Raw genomic sequence first — 19,166 nt, 5'->3', positions numbered from 1 at the left:
TTTCCTGTGACTGTGGGCACCAGGGCACAGTAGTACAGAGCAGAATCTGTCTCTACAGCAGAGGAGATCTTCAGATCCACTTGTTTGTTGTCTTTATTCACTGCAGCAGTAAATCTGGGTGGTCTGTCATCACTTACAGCTCCATGTGGGAAGATGTAAAGGAGGAACTCCGGTTTGGATCTGGGATATTGTCTGTACCATTGTAAATTCTGTACAGTACCTGAATAGTCTTTATAACTGCAGGACAGAGTAACAGTGTCACCAACACGTCTATTTGCATTCGGTAACAAGTGTTTTATTGTTTCTGCCTCTGTGTGACCTGGTAATGGAGAGTAAAGCCTAATTAGACAGAATTTAAATGGTAAAACGTAGCAAGTAGAAAATAAGCAAAAGGTAACTGGTCTGGACTAGACGAAAAAATAAAACTTTATCTTACCAATACACATCCACATAAAACTGAGGAGAGTGAAAATAATCATGACAGCAGAAATCTGGAGAAGAATCTGAGAGACTTGAGTATCATTCAGACTGGATGTCTCTAAATTCTGACATCCTCCCTCAGATTAAAATGCTAATCATCCTGATATTAAGCTCCACCCACTGGAAAAAGTCTTTATGCTTAAACCAGTTCATGTGACCCGTGAGTCAAAGTTTCTGCTAATATGTATTAAAGAAAAGACGTGAGAAGATTGTAATACTTTTTAATACTTTGCCAGAAAACATTAATTGGTAGAGTTATTTCTCTCTCACATATCTGTTTTTTATTGCAAAATCACAATAACTATACAGAACTAACTGAATATCGGAGATCTAGTTGCTTATTTTTACATTCTTAATGCCATTTTTCTTATTTCATTTTTTTTCATTTTCATAATAAGACCCAAGTGTTTTTTTTACCATTTTTATTGAACTTTTATACTATACTTATATTTATATTATACAAATATTGGATAGTATCACAAATGATTTTAGTTGTATCCGAAATAATAAATACTGTAAAATGTTTGTTAAGCATCAATAAAAAGCATGAGTTATATAAAGAAAGATTATGTGCAGAGGAAAAGAGTTTCCTGTCACTGTGGGCTGCAGGGCACAGTAATACTGTGCAGAGTCTGATACTTTAGCAGGGCTGATTTCCAGATCCATGAGCTTTCTGTGTTTGTCAACTTTAGCAGATAACCAGTGGGCTGATGGATCTTCTTTAACTGGATCTCCAGATTCAGTCATGTACAGAAGGAGTTCTGGTTTGGATCTTTGATACTGACGATACCACAGTAGATTATAAACAGAACCAGTGTAGTTGCAGGAGAGAGTAACACTGTTACCATCTTGAGCTTGTTTTTCAGAACCATGAGATGTTATTAGATCACCAAGAGAGTCTCCTGAAAAAAGACATACTAAATTCACTGTTGTGATCAGATAAATGCAATACTAACATTTTAAATCAAAAGAGGACGTGATAAAATAAATGAGTCTCACCTGCGAGTACTGAAAATATTACGAGTGCACAGAGCAGCATGATGGAATGAAATGACAAACTCAGATGTGTTTTTTCCTGACTGGAACACAGTGATTTAAGCCTGGAGCTCCACCCTGTGGCAAGATTTGCCCTTTCATGACAAGTGTTGAGCTGATTGTGTGCATGAGGAATACAGACTAGAGAAGAATGCCATCTTTTGGGTGAAAAAAAAAAAAAAAAAAACACATTTAAACCGTCATGAATCATAGAGGATCACTGATAAAATTGACAGTATTTACATTTTAAACCTCTGATGATTACTTCTGTCAAGAATTAAGGTCTTTTGTAAAGGTCTTTTTTAAGTCTTTTGCTGACAGACGAAGAGAAGGCTCAGATACCTCTGAATTTTCATTTACAAGTATCAGAAATTCTGGTCGAAATCCCCCAAAAGGATCATATACAACACCCACTGTAGTTACAGGACAGAGTCACATTGTCACCTCTGAAAATTTATTTTTCTGAAGACAAAGGCTGTATTGTGTCAGCAAAACTATTTCCTGTATGGACAAAATACATGCAATTGTATTAATTTAATTAATGCTAAGTAACTTGTTCACAATGTGATACATTTTAATACATAAAAAAAAAAAAAAATATATATATATATATATATATATATATATATATATATATATATATATATATATATATATATATATATATATATATATATAAATATTTAACTATGAGTAATGTCAGTGGTATCCAACAAAACAGAAAAATGGTTTCTGATGAAGAGTGATCGTAAAACTATCAAAGCAGGATGGTTCTAAATGAATCAGGCTTTCAAGCATTCCACTTTAGAATTCAGCTGAGGCTTTATCTTCTTCCCTGGTTGGCTATTTTTCTTTCTCAAAATGAAAGTACATTTATATAATACAATGTTTCATTAGATTTAGAGAGGGAAAAAAACTGTTCAGCGATGATTTATTGTGCATGATTAGAAGCTGGTGTCTCATTTTTTTTTTTTTTAATTTTTTTTAATGCAAGATCTGTTAAGGTATTACGTTTTTGTACAGAGCATGGGGGTTTCCTGTGACTGTGGGCACCAGGGCACAGTAGTACAGAGCAGAATCTGTCTCTACAGCAGAGGAGATCTTCAGATCCACTTGTTTGTTGTCTTTATTCACTGCAGCAGTAAATCTGGGTGGTCTGTCGTCACTTACAGCTCCATGTGGGAAGATGTAAAGGAGGAACTCCGGTTTGGATCTGGGATATTGTCTGTACCATTGTAAATTATTTACAGTAGCTGTATAGTCTTTATAACTGCAGGACAGAGTAATACTGTCACCAACACGTCTATTTACATTCAGTGCCAAGGGTTTTATTGTGTCTGCCTCTGTGTGACCTAATGGAGAGTAAAAGCCTAAATAATAAATCAAACAGTAACTCCTGGTAAAAAGTAGTAGTAAATAAGAAAAAAGTAGCAGGTCTAGATTAGAGAGAATTTTATCTTACCAATACACATCCACAGAAAACTGAGGAGAATAAAAATAATCATGACAGCAGAAATCTGAAGAAGAATCTGAGAGACTTGAGTATCATTCAGACTGGATGTCTTTGAATTCTGACATCCTCCCTCAGATTAAAATGCTTCTACATCTTGATATTAAGCTCCGCCCTATGGGAAAATTATTTAGTTTTTATACCTTAGTCTTTAAACCAGTTAATGTGACCTGTGGTTCAAAGTCTCCAGCAGTGTATATTAAAGCAAAGGCATAATAAGTTTGTAATGCTTAAACTTTAGCTGAAAACATTAAACGGTGGAGATATAATTGCTCGTTTTTATTTTATTTTTAAATGTATTATTTTTTCTTATTTCATTTCTGTCATTCATCACAATTACCAGGTGGCCAACATTTTTTTTCTTTACAATTTTAATAAAGTTTTGAACTAATATTTTTTATAGCAATTGATTAGAGGTTAAATAACTATGAATAAAATAAGTATTCACTTGAATTATAAAATGCTGTATATGACTTTTTAAAGATGGAGATTAGGGGTGCTCCGATCACGATCGGCCGATCGTTATGCGCATCTCGTCAATAAAGCCGGTTTTCTAATCAGCGGTTAATTCCATCAGGTGCGTGATTTCACATAGAGTAGCTGTTACTACAGAGAGCCGTTGTTAAAAGAGAAGATGCGCAAATCCACTTCATTTTCAGCGTTTTTTGGTGCATCTTCTCAGTTAACAACGGCTCTCTGTAGTAACAGCTGCTCTATGTGAAATCACGCACCTGATGGAATTAATCGCTGATTAGAGAACCGGCTTTACTGACGCGATGCGCATTAACGATCGGCCGATCGTGATCGGAGAACCCCTAATGGAGATAACCATGTCACACCGCAGGTCCTGTTGGTGGTCATGAGTAGTTAAATTGTGATTGCTGAAATGCAGTATAAACAGAGAATCATAGAGGACTGCATATAAGCCAAAACCTCAGTACAAGTAATTTATTCATTTAAAATAATTATCAAAATATTGTTTTTGTACTGTGTTGGAAACTTTCCTGTCACTGTGGTTTGCAGAGCACAGTAATACAGAGCAGAGGTGATCTCCAGATCTACCTGATTGTTGTTATGGATGCTAGTGGACATACTGTATGCGGAAGAGCTGGACTAGCTGGCACTACAACTTTAGTGGATTTATCAATTAGCAGCAGAAACTCTAACTTTGATCCAGTCTTCTGTCGATACCAGTGAAGACGGTAAGCTGATTCATCGAAGGAACAGGACAGTGTAGCATTACTGCCTTCGTTTAAAGACACATATACTTTATCTGAACTGATAGGACTCTTATAGCTTCACCTGCAAAGTAGATGAACAATTCAGTGTTACCAAAATCATAAAGTTGTACATTAATATAATAGAATTAGTAAAAGGTGTCAAAAGACTGTGGCTTACCATAACTCAAGACAAATGTTAGAACAGAGCAGATGATGATCATTGTTGTATGTGGTTTGAATGTAATATTCAATGACTAGGTGTGTATCAAGCCTCTTTGAGCTCTTCTGCTCCATTCCACATTAAGCTGTGCCTACATGTATCTATGGAAATATGTGTAGTATTAATCCTTAAGGATTCATTAAGAGACGCTTGTGTTACTGATGGCTCATTCAGTCACTGAAATAATACATCCTGTAGAATGTTTGTTAAGCATCAATAAAAAGCATGACTAATATACAGAAAGATTATGTGCAGAGGAAAAGAGTTTCCTGTCACTGTGGGCTGCAGGGCACAGTAATACTGTGCAGAGTCTGATACTTTAGCAGGGCTGATTTCCAGATCCATGAGCTTTCTGTGTTTGTCAACTTTAGCAGATAACCAGTGGGCTGATGGATCTTCTTTAACTGGATCTCCAGATTCAGTCATGTACAGAAGGAGTTCTGGTTTGGATCTTTGATACTGACGATACCACAGTAGATTATAAACAGTGCCAGTGTAGTTGCAGGAGAGAGTAACACTGTTACCATCTTGAGCTTGTTTTTCAGAACCATGAGATGTTATTAGATTACCAAGAGAGTCTCCTAAAAAAGACATACTAAATTTACTGTTGTGATCAGATAAATGCAATACTAACATTTTAAATCAAAAGAGGACGTGATAAACAAATCTCACCTGCGAGTACTGAAAATATTACAAGTGCACAGAGCAGCATGATGGAATGAAATGACAAACTCAGATGTGTTTTTTCCTGACTGGAACACAGTGATTGAAGCCTGGAGCTCCACCCTGTGGCAAGATTTGCCCTTTCATGACAAGTGTTGAGGGTCACAGAAAAGAGAAGAACGCCCTCTTCTGGGTGAACAAACACATTTAGGCTTTCACAAATCACTGAGGACTTGGACAGTATTTGTATTTTTACCCTCTGATGATTACTTCTGCCAAGTTAGAAGGTTCTTAAGTATCCGTCATATTGCTGTTCTGTAGGGTTATACTTTGGCATCACTTTATAGAGAGAAATTTTAAACATTAAGTTACTGACATTTTTCTTAAATTTTTGTTGTGCACATGGAAATTACTGTAGCACCTAATAATGCAAACATATATGACATATTTATCGCATTTTAAGAAAGTGAAATCAAACAGAAAATAAATGCTTTCTGTATAATGGAAACAATGGGGTTGGATTGTACATGGAAATTTTAAACTTAAGTATAAATGTAGTAACACGCACACTAAAAATGGTCTAGAATTTTTTTTTCACTCAGATATTACTTGTAAATTTCAGAAATTAATCACAAAGATAAAGCAAACAACACATTGAAACTTTGAAGTAGAAAGACTGAAGTAATAATCTTAGTTTATTTGCAATTTTGAAGAAAAAAATAAACTTGTTACATCACAATACAAAATGATTCCACTGAAATCAGAGTTTTTGTACAGTGCAAGTGGGTTTCCTGTCACTGTGGGCACCAGGGCACAGTAATACACAGCAGAGTCTTTGACTTCAGCAGAGGAGATCTCCAGTTCCACTTCTGTGATTGCTTTTTTAGCCACTGCTTTGAGACGTAAAGTAGGTTCGGATGAAAACACAGTCTCTGTGCTATAAGTAAGGTACTCTGGTCTGGATCTTGGATATTGGCGATACCACTTAAAGCTTGGCCCAATGCCACTGTATTTGCAAGAGATAACAGCATTTTGTCCAACTAAAACATGCTTTTCTGGTGAGAGAGATTCTATTGTATATGCACCAGCACTTTCTGTAAAAGAAGAGGAGAGAAAATGTTTAAAAGTAATTTTTGTTCAACATAAATCTGAATCTATAGTGATGCAGAAGAGAGTTACTGTAACATGTTCAGTCGACTGGTACTGATGTTAATGAAACAGTGAGTGTTAAATTATTACTTACCAGTGAGCAGTGGAAATACAATAAAGACAACAGTAAACATGGTCACTGTTCAGTAGACAGAAAGCTTGAAGTGTCAAACTCAACCTTGTTGTCAGTCACATTTAGTCTGAGCTTGAGCATCAGACTGCAGAGCTCCACCCTGTGGGCAACAACAGACATCTTTGTGTTGAGGCTACTACAGTATGTTATATTCATACTTTCATAATTACTTTTTCTTTAATGAAAGATTTAGCTTATCAGGAATACAGGTATCTTCGGTGACTATATATAAGATCTTTATAAGAGTTTAGTACTGTAGTACAGTGAAGCAGCTTCTCAGCTCAGAAGAGCACCCTCTTGTGGGTCAAACTTGAATGACTGTTTCAAACTTTTCAGCTTCATGATACAGTTAGGTGGAATGAATAAATATGTATGTAATGAAAAAAAAAAAAAAAAAAACAAGTTAAACAAATATGAAAAATAGCTTTTTTTAGTAGTGGTCTCAGACCCCAGCTGTATATCACTGTTTCTTCGATGTGAAGATGATACTCTGCTTTGTTCAGTTTGTTGCTGCTGTTTGATTGAAAGACATTGGACAAATGTTTGCACTTGTAAAATGTTATTCAGTATTTTATTTCATGCAACATCAAGCTTTCATTGCTGAGGATTCAGATTTATTTTTTAGGTTTATGTACAGGTAAGATTGTAAGGTTTTTGTACAGTGTTTTCAGGTTTCCTGTCACTGTGGGCACCAGGGCACAGTAGTACAGAGCAGAATCTGTCTCTTCAGCAGAGGAGATTGTAAGATTCACTTGTTTTAGGTCTTTTGTAGCTTTTGCTGACAGACGACGTGAAAGATCAGGTTCTGAATATTCTGTGATGAGAATGAGGTGCTCTGGTCGAGATCCAGGATATTGACGATACCACTGCAGATTATTTACGTTGCCACTGTACTTACAAGAAAGAACCACGCTTTCACCTCTGAAAACATGCTTTTCAGAGGATAATGGTTCTATTGTGTTCGCAAAAGAAATACCTGTAAAAAAAAAGATATTCATTTTTATTATTAAAGATTTTAGCATCATAAACAACAAATTTGAATGTCTCTTACCGAAGAATAATGAAAGTGTCCAACAAAAGAGAAACATGATGGATGATCTTCAGAGAAGTCAGTGAAAGTAGAGAGACTTTGAATCAGCATCTTAGTGAGAGAGCTCCGCCCTCTAAATCTACATTTTCTCTGATAAATACTGTCTCTGTGTGACGAACACTTTGACATTAGAAGAATATTATTTGGGATATCATTAAAAGTTTTCGAAAATTAGCTAAACATGTAAATAAAATGAATTCCTCCTCATCTCATGTTTTTGTACAGTGTTGGAGGGTTTCCTGTTACTGTGGGCACCAGGGCACAGTAGTATATTGCAGAATCTGCCACCTCAGTTTTGGAGATCTCCAGGTTCAGATGATTTTGGTCTTTTTGAGCTTCAGCAACATGACGGTCCTTTCTGCGCTGGACCCAAACTTTCAAAAGCTTGCAAGAGAAATTCAGGGGCAGTGTTGGGATACTGTCTGTACCACTGCAAACTCAGTATGTTACTTCCACTGTAGTTGCATGAAACAGTCGCCTTTTCTCCTTCAAAAGCATTATTTTCGGAAGACAGGGCTGTTATTGCATTCGCAAAAACACTCTCTGGGAAATCACAACAGAACAATTAGTGCACATTCAGTAATTGTATCTTCATTAATATACTTTTATAGACATACAGTTTATAGAAATATTAACAAATATAAATATCAAATGTAAATACCTGTAAGAAGTGCCAAAACAGTGAGATAAAACAAAACCATTATGACTGTTAGTGATCATATACAAAATAAGATTTGTGGATACATGGCCTCCCACTGCTGTACCCATTCTCACCAAACTCCTCCCAAAGGATTGTGGGACTCTGTTGACTCTTAGAAATTAATAGTGCACACAGATATTTCACACAACATACATATATTCCCTGTGAGATTCTTAAAAAAAAAATGATTAGAAAATGTTCTTATATTTACTGGACATCGAAAAACTAAAATGAAGGGCATCTTTGAATTAAGAAGTGTTATTCATCATTTATGAACAATTTTTATTTGAACAAATGTTAATACCTTAATGAATTACCAAACAATAAAGCAAAACTAAATAAACATTTTTCTATATATTATTGGAAATTATACATTTTATTTTCTTAGTTCATTACAAACAACTTATTAAACAAGCAAAGGCATCCATTTAATATGTTTGAAGGTCTCCTGTAAATTGAGGAGAAGTGTGTGGATGGTCTGCCTGATCATCATGCAATAAAGACACAGTCATATAGAGGTTTAATCTTCTATTTAGTGTAGTTCATCAGATTGTTTGTTTAGTTGTTTTGCCCTTAATTTCGTACAGTGTTTTGTGTTTTCCTGTCAGTGTGGGCTGCAGGGCACAGTAGTACAGAGCAGAGTCTGATACTGAAGCAGAGGAGATCTCCAGAACCACACGGGTTTTCTCCTCATTTAATTTAGCAAACACTCCAGGTATTGGAGGGTCAGCTGGCTGCTCGAATTTGGCTTCACTAACCAGAAACAAAAACTCTGGTTTGGAGCTGCTGAATTGACGATACCACAGGAGAGAATCACTATTGTAAGTCCCATTGTAATTGCAGACCAAAGTAATGGAGTCACCATCGGTAACAAGTTCAGACGAGGAGAGAGGAGCTATTCCTTCTCCACATGCATTACCTGAAACAGACAGAGCATTGCAGTTTAATACCCATTCAACACAAATGATTAATGTCTGATGAATTACAGTATATTTGTGAAGTTTATTTAAAAGGATGAAGGTCACATATCTTACCTGAAAAGAGAAGAATGAAGCAGACACTGTATAGAAACATCGTGGATCATCACAAGCAGCTCAAACTTCATAACTCACAGACTCTGACTGAATTTTCCTTTTTGAACTGTTACTTTAACTGAAGATTCAAATCTCTTTGGTAATTTGAGTGAACACTGCCATCTGCTGTACATTTTATGCTATTACTTCACTGATTACGAATTAGTTTGTATTACTAATTGCAGTAGTTATTTAGGGACGTCTGAATGATGTAGTAGGAATGTTTGATTTTAGATCCTAATAAATTTATACCAGTTTTTGTCAGTAAATTAAACCTTAGCATCACTGCTGACAATGCTACAGTGTGTTATGAGATACTAATAATGCCACCAGTGTCTGCAGTAATACATTTCAATCAATCAGCTGTGAGAGAACAATGTGATTATTCATAATACAAAATATTTAGCTGAACATTTAAAAAGTTCTTTATTGGCATTTAACATCTATAGAAACATTCTTTCTTTCTTTCTTTCTATCTTTCTTTCTTTCTTCTTCTTTCTTTCTTTCTGTTTTCCTCCTCATCTCAGGTTTTTGTGCAGTGTTGGAGGGTTTCCTGTTACTGTGGGCACCAGGGCACAGTAGTATATTGCAGTATCTGCCACCTCAGTTTTGGAGATCTCCAGGTTCAGATGATTTTTGTCTTTTTGAGCTTCAGCAATATGACGGTCCTTCTGCGCTTGACCCAAACTTTCAAAAGCTTGCAAGAGAAATTCAGGGGCAGTGTTGGGATACTGTCTGTACCACTGCAAATTCTGTATGTTACTTCCACTGTAGTTGCATGAAACAGTCGCTTTGCCTCCTTCAAAAGCATGCTTTTCAGTAAAGAGGGGTGTTATTGCATTCGCAAAAACATTCTCTGAGAAAATATAGACAACCAAAGAACAGTTATAATAGTTCACCTTCAGTAATTGTATCTGTTCATTGATATGTTTTTATAGGAGTATATAGTCTCCTAGCATATATATATATATATATATATATATATATATATATATATATATATATATATATATATATATATATATATATATATATATATATATATATATATATATATTATATCAAATTTACATACCTGTTAGAAGTGCCAAAACATCAAGGTAAAACAAAATCATTATGGCTGTGGGAGATCATATACAAGATGAGGACAGGTCTAACTTCTGCTGTACCCATTCTCATCAAGCTCCACCCAAAGGATTTCCTACAAGTGAAATCTGAGGAAATTGTCTGTCATTTCTTTTTTGCCACTGCAAAAATAATAAATAAGTAAAACAAACAAACAAACAAACAAACACATAAATAAATAAATTATTACTTTGCAATACTAATGCGATAGCTGTTTACGGAAAAGTAATTGGACTGATGCAGACAGTATACTTGACTTTAGATTTTGCTGATTTCATAGCAGTCATTTGAATTTATACAGGATGAATCCTATGCAATTTCACTGTTAATCTGTTAGTCGGGCAAGACTTCTGTTTTATGAGATATACGACTGGAAATAATGCTACCAAGTGGCTGCAATAAAGAATTTACATTTGTGTCCTCTGTTGCAACAGAATATTTAGCAACTAAACCTCTCATTATAGAAACAAACAAACAAACAAACAAAAAAGAAAAAACTGAAAATCATCTTTGATGTAAAATGAAACACAGAAAGTATGGAATTGGGAATATGACACATCCAATTATGGGACATGCTATATTATTATGCATGAAGTGTTTATAAGTGTTTAATATAATTTGGCATCATATCAAAATGGCAACTTCTTGACAACAAACTTGAGTAGGTGAAGTGATTAGATCACAGTTTAGTTAATGCTTTAGTAATGGATGATTTATTAATATTTTGTATTTATACTCTGAAATGCAGTAATGAGAAAAATAAGAAAATGCATTATTGCGCAGCATAACAACATGATAGCAATGCAATAGATATGCTGACAAAATTCGGACTAAAATGTGTCAAAATGTATACTGTATACTGATGATAACTGTTAGAGTGGTTTACTAGATGCATGTCCTTAAATTCTGATTGTGTATTTTAGTATTCTGTTTTCTTGAACATAAGGTCAGTTGATAAGGAGACAATGATTAGACAAATGAAACTCAAAATCTCATTCTTAATCCTTTGCTCCCAAATGCTGGATCAAAATCAATGCATAATGATCCAGTGAGCACTTAAATGACATTGCAGCTTCTATTTAAATGTGTCTGATTTTTGTACAGTGCATGTGAGTTTCCTGTGACTGTGGGCTGCAGGGCACAGTAGTACAGAGCAGAATCAGTTGATGCAGTGCCAGTGATCTCCAGATCCACACGATTTTTCTCCTCATTTAATCTAGCAGATATTCCAGGAATTGGAGGATCCGCTGGTTGCTTAAATGCAGCTTCATTAACTAGAAACAGGAAGTCTGGTCTGGATCTCGGGGACTGACGATACCAATGGAGAGCATCTGTAGTAGCTGACCCATTGTAATTGCAGGACAGGGTGATTGTGTTCCCTTCTGAGACAAATTCATTAGGAGAGACTGGTGCTATTCCCTCACTAGAGGCATCACCTAAGAGAAAGAGAGGAAGAATGATGGGAATAATGAATGGAGATGAACAGAACTACAGAAGTGAAGTATGTTATATTGTTTTGTTCTTAAGTTGTGTTTGTTTGATTAATTTAATTTATCTTACCTGTAAAGAGGGAGATAAACCACAGACAAAATAGGAATAACATCACTGACAAGGAACAGATGAGCAACTATGTTTGAAACCTCTGCATGTCTGAAGGAATTGCCTTGAATCTCCTCCCCTTATTAACCATTTGTAGAATTGGTTCAGTTTTTTTGTATATTTTTTTTAAATTATTATTTAGATGAAGAGCTCTCTCTTGTGGAGAATTTTAGCCATCACAAGTGTCTGTGCCCATACATTGGCCAGTGGAAACTCTGTAAAAGAGTCAAATAGAACCAAATCGGCAGGAGGAGCACAAGACAGAAACTCCGATTTAAAATCAGTAACAGCTTGAAACGTATCTTCATATTTTACAGGCAAAGCTTGGTATTACAAGTAGATTACTTTTTATAAACACTGGACATCACTATACACTGCAGCGAACGCGCTCACAACAGACCCGGAAGAGAAGACAATGCTGAATAAAGTCATAGTTTTTGCTATTTTTGGACCAAAATGTATTTTCGATGCTTCAACAAATTCTAACGGACCCTCTGATGTCACATGGACTACTTTGAAGATGATTTTTTTACCTTTCTGGACATGGACAGTATACCGTACACACACTTTCAATGGAGGGACTGAGAGCTCTCAGACTAAATCTAAAATATCTTAAACTGTGTTCTGAAGATGAACAGAGGTCTCACGGGTTTGGAATGACATGAGGGTGAGTCATTAATGACATCATTTTCCTTTTTGGGTGAACTAATTATTTAAAATTGTGATATATAAAAGAAGCTGAAAAATATATATGTTCACAACACTTCACTGGTTATACATTTCTCATGTTTTCATACAGCGTAGCTTTGTTTCCTGTGACTGTGGGCCTCAGGGCGCAGTAGTACACAGCAGAGTCTGATACTGCAGCAGAAGAGATCTCCAGATCCACTCGTTTCGTGTTTTTATTAATTCTTGGAGTTAAACGCTGTGGTATGTTGTCACTCATCACCCCACTTTCATAGATGTGAAGGAGGAACTTTGGTGAAGATCTGGGATACTGACGGTACCAATGGAGATTATCAGGTACTCCACTGTAGTTACATGTGAGTATTACATTTTTACCTTCTAAAACTTGTTTTTGGGAGTCATGGGACATTATCATGTTTGTCAGGATGTTACCTATCAGAAATCAAAAATAATTAAATGAAATAAACAAGAAAAAGACATTGAATAAGACAATAAGAGTATTTTAACTGATCACAATCTATTCATTAATTTAAGTCATGGATTTTGAGAAATGAATCAAAACTCACCTATATGAAGAACCAAAATGAGAAAGACAGGCACGCACATGTTGGATGACACTCTGACACAGAAATGGTGAGATGATTCCACATTAGAAAATAAGCAAAAGTCAAACTACTGTAAGTCAAAGTAATCTAAGAGCTCCACCTCTTGACACAGTGTTGTACCCATTGGGAAGACAACAATATCAATTTTTTATATAATTAAAAGTCATGCAATATATTTTTGTGTAAGCAAACAAGAATCATAGAAGATCAATATATATAAAAAAAACACTGCACATGCAAAAAATTTGTCTTCACCTGTAGTTTTAAAGAGCTACAAACTAAAGTCATTGGTGACTGTACTGCATTGAGGACTTAGATGTTATTTGTATGCATCAAAAATTGTAAAATGTTTGCTGGTCTGTGTGAAATTGACATCACAGGATTAGAATCTCCAACCTGATCTCACAGGAAAACCTACCAATTTTACAAGGTGATGATTTCGTATGAATTCGATATGATCTGAATCTTTAGGTCTAAAATTGGGGGTCCAGTTAAAAAAAAACAAAAGCCACTAAATTATTTACAGATCATATTAGCATAATAAATTTAGGTTGAATATTATATTTTATTATACAACAGAATCAGACTTAACTCAAAACCCAAATTCATCACCAAAACTGAATAAAATTCACATAATGTTACTAAACTTGGTGACAGACTCTAAAGTATGGTTTTAATATCTAATGCTAATAACAATTATTTTAACGATTTTAATGGTTTGGATTTTTGTAATATATATATATATATATATACATTTACTATACATGTGTATATATACATGTACAGTAGATGTATCTTTCTAAGTAATTAAACAGATTTTTTTTTAGGAAAATTGGAGTTAATAATCCAAATATTATACATATATCAGTTTATATATATATAAACTGATATATGTATATCAGTTTATATATATATAAACTGCATTTCATCACTTCCATGGTCACAGTGCACTACACATTGCTGCTTCATTTAATTTATGAATCTCTTGGTTTTGGCTGCTGTATCAGTTGCAGGTGTTCCCACATACAGTAATGGTTTTGGCAGATAATACATTTTGGTTTGGCTAATACTTTGATGATTTTGAGTTCAAAGCATGTGTGTTTTTGTAAAGCTTCTCACAAACTTTGTATCACTGGGTCTTTCCGAAGAGCACAGTAATAGAGAGCTGAATCTTTCAGAGTAGCTGCTTTAATAATCAGTTCAGTGGATGTTCTGCTTGTAGAAGATTCAAAATGAGGATCTGGTGTATTACCCCAACCATCTCTTGATCGTGCACCTTTCCACAGTATGTACTGTGGCTCACTTTTAGGATACTGTCTGTACCAATAAAGATAAACATATTCACTGCTTGTTTCATACGAGCAACTCAATGTGACCCGGTCGGTTTCATCTCTGATAACAACAGCTTGATCTGGGACAATGCGATCACCAAGAGCAACTGGAAAGGAAGTAAAAAGTGGTATGTGAGGACTCACATAAATATAAAATCTGTTTTTTAAATTGAGAAATTATGCATTCATTTAATTTTTTTTTATCAATTTAAAAAAATAGCCTACCTGACGCAGCTACGAGAATAAATACCACTGATCTTCTCATCCTGAATTTACTGATCAGCTATGCCTCTGTTCACAATCTTAAGGTGTTTCTATTTGTTTCTGAGCAGTCTAGTACCACTTGTCACACGTCAACATCGCTGCATGCTTCTGATGTTGTTGAGTGTGGTAAAAAAGTTCTGCCCCCTTGTGGCATTTGTGCAGACTCTTTGGCCTCATACTGTAGGTTGTTTAAACCATTTTCTTCTCCGTTTAGCTCTGAGAAGGTTTTATATGGTGTACATGCATTTCCTCCCACTGTGGGCTGCAGTGTGCAGTAATACACTGCAGAATCCTTCACATCTGCAGGAAAGATTTCCAGATTCACAGTCTTGTTTTCTTTATTGGCTGAAGCTGTCAGCCGAGGGTGAGGAGGTGTAGCCGTTTGATTTTGTCCTGACTCCATGATTAGAAACAGGAATTCCGGCGCAGAGTTGAGAGAATGTCGATACCACTGTAGATTATTCATTGACAGAGTGTTATGGTATTTACAAGAGATCGTCATTTTTTCATTGACCATTGCATGGATTGCAGGAGATGTTGGGGTAATGCTGTCTTGTATACTGGCACCTGAGAAGAATGTTACATTAGCAAGTCAAATCAAGTAACATTTATTTGTATAGCTCAATATACAGTACAATACAGATTGTTTGAAGCAGCTTAACAGAAATAAAAAGCACAATAACAGTGTTCGGAAATGAATCAGTTATGAAATGACTTCCGTTTCAACTATAAGCAACTCTCCAGAAGAAACTGTCGCTAGTCAGCTTGAGTCAGTTCAATGTTGATTCACTTCTGTTCAGTAACTTTGCTAAAGTTGAAAAGCCTCTAAACGTTAGCATAATGTTATCATCAGATACACACTGTGAATGTGTAACGAAAGGAAATTCATTAAATACATCAATCAACTGAAATCTTACCAATGAATGCCATTAAAACTAGTAGCAAGCAGCTCATTGTTTAAAATGATGGTATCCTCACTGAGCTTTGCAGAACTATTCTAACAGCCTCCGTTCAGACAACTGAAGCTCCCTGCCAGTGTTTTCAACACATAATCACAATGCAGTGATTTTTAGATAAAATTTTTAGATGTTTTATTTTTAAATATACACATACATTCAAAAATTACAGACAAAAGAAAATATACTTATATTCCCAGTCTATTATTTAAAAAGAAACAGACACACACACACTACTTTTTGAGTAGATAATAGTCCTATATTAAAATTTCACGATAAATATTTCACCAGTAATCCAGCAAGTGTACTAACCATAAATGACCATAGATAGCAGATTCATTCTAGTAAAAAGATAGATCATGATATTTTACTTTTTTTATAATTACATATTTTTCTTTTTCGGGCTGTCACACTGTATCTTAGATGTTACAGTATCTTAACTTGTTGAAGGAAGTTTACAAGGTATGTGTCCAGGAAAACATGTTTTTTATGAATTTTCTAGGCAAGTTTTTGTACAGTGTGTAAAGTTTTCCTGTGACTGTGGGCTGCAGGGCACAGTAGTACAGAGCAGAATCAGTTGATGCAGTGCCAGTGATCTCCAGATCCACACGATTTTTCTCCTCATTTAATCTAGCAGATATTCCAGGAATTGGAGGATCCGCTGGTTGCTTAAATGCAGCTTCATTAACTAGAAACAGGAAGTCTGGTCTGGATCTCGGGTACTGACGATACCAATGGAGAGCATCTGTAGTAGCTGACCCATTGTAATTGCAGGACAGGGTGATTGTGTTCCCTTCTGAGACAAATTCATTAGGAGAGACTGGTGCTATTCCCTCACTAGAGGCATCACCTAAGAGAAAGAGAGGAAGAATGATGGGAATAATGAATGGAGATGAACAGAACTACAGAAGTGAAGTATGTTATATTGTTTTGTTCTTAAGTTGTGTTTGTTTGATTAATTTAATTTATCTTACCTGTAAAGAGGGAGATAAACCACAGACAAAATAGGAATAACATCACTGACAAGGAACAGATGAGCAACTATGTTTGAAACCTCTGCATGTCTGAAGGAATTGCCTTGAATCTCCTCCCCTTATTAACCATTTGTAGAATTGGTTCAGTTTTTTTGTATATTTTTTTTTTATTATTATTTAGATGAAGAGCTCTCTCTTGTGGAGAATTTTAGCCATCACAAGTGTCTGTGCCCATACATTGGCCAGTGGAAACTCTGTAAAAGAGTCAAATAGAACCAAATCGGCAGGAGGAGCACAAGACAGAAACTCCGATTTAAAATCAGTAACAGCTTGAAACGTATCTTCATATTTTACAGGCAAAGCTTGGTATTACAAGTAGATTACTTTTTATAAACACTCGACATCACTATACACTGCAGCGAACGCGCTCACAACAGACCCGGAAGAGAAGACAATGCTGAATAAAGTCATAGTTTTTGCTATTTTTGGACCAAAATGTGTTTTCGATGCTTCAACAAATTATAACGGACCCTCTGATGTCACATGGACTACTTTGAAGATGATTTTATTACCTTTCTGGACATGGACAGTATACCGTACACACACTTTCAATGGAGGAACTGAGAGATAATTTTCCTTTTTGGGTGAACTAACCCTTTAAAACTGTGATATACAAAAGAAGCTGAAAATATATATATTCTCAAAACTTCACTGGTTATACATTTCTCATGTTTTCATACAGCGTAGCTTTGTTTCCTGTGACTGTGGGCCTCAGGGCGCAGTAGTACACAGCAGAGTCAGATACTGCAGCAGAAGAGATCTCCAGATCCACTCGTTTCGTGTTTTTATTAATTCTTGGAGTTAAACGCTGTGGTATGTTGTCACTCATCACCCCACTTTCATAGATGTGAAGGAGGAACTTTGGTGAAGATCTGGGATACTGACGGTACCAATGGAGATTATCAGGTACTCCACTGTAGTTACATGTGAGTATTACATTTTTACCTTCTAAAACTTGTTTTTGGGAGTCATGAGACGTTATCATGTTTGTCAGGATGTTACCTATCAGAAATCAAAAATAATTAAATGAAATAAACAAGAAAAAGACATTGAATAAGACAATAAGAGTATTTTAACTGATCACAATCTATTCATTAATTTAAGTCATGGATTTTGAGAAATGAATCAAAACTCACCTATATGAAGAACCAAAATGAGAAAGACAGGCACGCACATGTTGGTTGATACTCTAACACAGTGATGGTGAGATGATTCCACATTAGAAAATAAGCAAAAGTCAAACTAATGTAAGTCAAAGTAATCTTAGAGCTCCACCTCTTGACACAGTGTTGTACCCATTGGGAAGACAACAATATCCACTGTTAATATAATTAAAAGTCATTCAATATATTGTATAACAATATTACACTGTAAAAAATGAATCAGGGTCTTGTAATTTTCATTAAAAAAATTAAGGTGATAATTAAAAATAATGTGTAGATTTCATTAAAGAAATTGTGATTCAGTGTTGTATAGAAAATAATGAGGACTTTTTACTAAGAAAACCAAGAGATGCGTTTTCCTCATTTTTTTTTAAGGAGACTTAAGCAGTTTTGGTGCTTGAATTGGGGAACTGATTAAACTAAAATAATTAAGGAAAGAAGGCTGCCTATTTATTTTAAGTGAATTAGCTCAATTTTGCAAATTTATTTTAGAGGTGATTGTTAGTTCCCAGCATGCTTTGCATATGGCTGGATATGGAGAGTAAATTTTGAAATTAAATGCTACTTTATGTTTTTGAGTGAAGGGAAGCATCTATTAATGTTTAATGTTCAGTTACGTTTGACATTTGTAAGAGTTTCTCTTACATTGAAGTTTCCATTGCACAGTGGAATCGTTACCACTGTGCAGAAGAGTAGAGCTTGTAGTTATGGATACTACTCTTCTAAGGCATTTAACCTTGTTTAATGAGCAGTAGCATTGCTAGTGCTATGCAGTACTTTCCAGTATTTTTCAAGTATTTTCCTATTTGAGCTGATTGGCTGTATAAAGTCTTGTAAATGTATAAAATAACAAAATACAAACAGACCCCATTTAACATCACAGACTTTTGAGAATAAACTTAAAATAAATGAGCACATTTCCCTAATTATGTTAAATTTATTGTGTCATAGATTAATTAATTTAGGAGATTTCACATGATTTATTCAGGTAGATTCCATTAAAAAAATCAAGCCTGAAAAACTACTCAAAAATATTATGTTTAATATTGTTACCATATTTTTTTAAGTAAATAGCTCATTAGATTTTTTACAGTGTTGTATAAGCAAAGAAGAATCATAGAACATCAAT

At 35.1% G+C, this 19,166-nt stretch overlaps 6 gene segments (V, D, J or C); all 6 read right to left on the bottom strand.

The window, feature by feature from the left end:
• Nucleotides 1-1,014: 1,014 nt before the first annotated feature.
• On the bottom strand, nt 1,015-1,531 carry LOC113040894 (T cell receptor alpha variable 12-3-like). The segment is given in 2 exon segments: nt 1,015-1,382; nt 1,480-1,531. Coding segments are annotated over 2 exon segments (408 nt in total).
• A 7,071-nt stretch (nt 1,532-8,602) lies between these two features.
• LOC113110935 (T-cell receptor alpha chain V region CTL-F3-like) lies at nt 8,603-9,338 on the bottom strand. The segment is given in 2 exon segments: nt 8,603-9,119; nt 9,235-9,338. Coding segments are annotated over 2 exon segments (414 nt in total).
• A 433-nt stretch (nt 9,339-9,771) lies between these two features.
• LOC113110929 (T cell receptor alpha variable 5-like) lies at nt 9,772-10,526 on the bottom strand. The segment is given in 2 exon segments: nt 9,772-10,129; nt 10,349-10,526. Coding segments are annotated over 2 exon segments (378 nt in total).
• A 928-nt stretch (nt 10,527-11,454) lies between these two features.
• Nucleotides 11,455-12,052, bottom strand: LOC113040885 (T cell receptor alpha variable 14/delta variable 4-like). The segment is given in 2 exon segments: nt 11,455-11,834; nt 11,959-12,052. Coding segments are annotated over 2 exon segments (423 nt in total).
• A 717-nt stretch (nt 12,053-12,769) lies between these two features.
• On the bottom strand, nt 12,770-13,290 carry LOC113040875 (T cell receptor alpha variable 29/delta variable 5-like). The segment is given in 2 exon segments: nt 12,770-13,116; nt 13,251-13,290. Coding segments are annotated over 2 exon segments (387 nt in total).
• Nucleotides 13,291-16,295: 3,005 nt separating this feature from the next.
• Nucleotides 16,296-16,908, bottom strand: LOC113040865 (T cell receptor alpha variable 14/delta variable 4-like). The segment is given in 2 exon segments: nt 16,296-16,690; nt 16,815-16,908. Coding segments are annotated over 2 exon segments (438 nt in total).
• Between the last annotated feature and the right edge of the window lie 2,258 nt (nt 16,909-19,166).

The sequence above is a fragment of the Carassius auratus genome, chromosome 2 (assembly GCF_003368295.1).
Source record: "Carassius auratus strain Wakin chromosome 2, ASM336829v1, whole genome shotgun sequence".
Classification (NCBI taxonomy): domain Eukaryota; kingdom Metazoa; phylum Chordata; class Actinopteri; order Cypriniformes; family Cyprinidae; genus Carassius; species Carassius auratus.
This window is presented reverse-complemented; position numbering and strand designations above follow the sequence as displayed.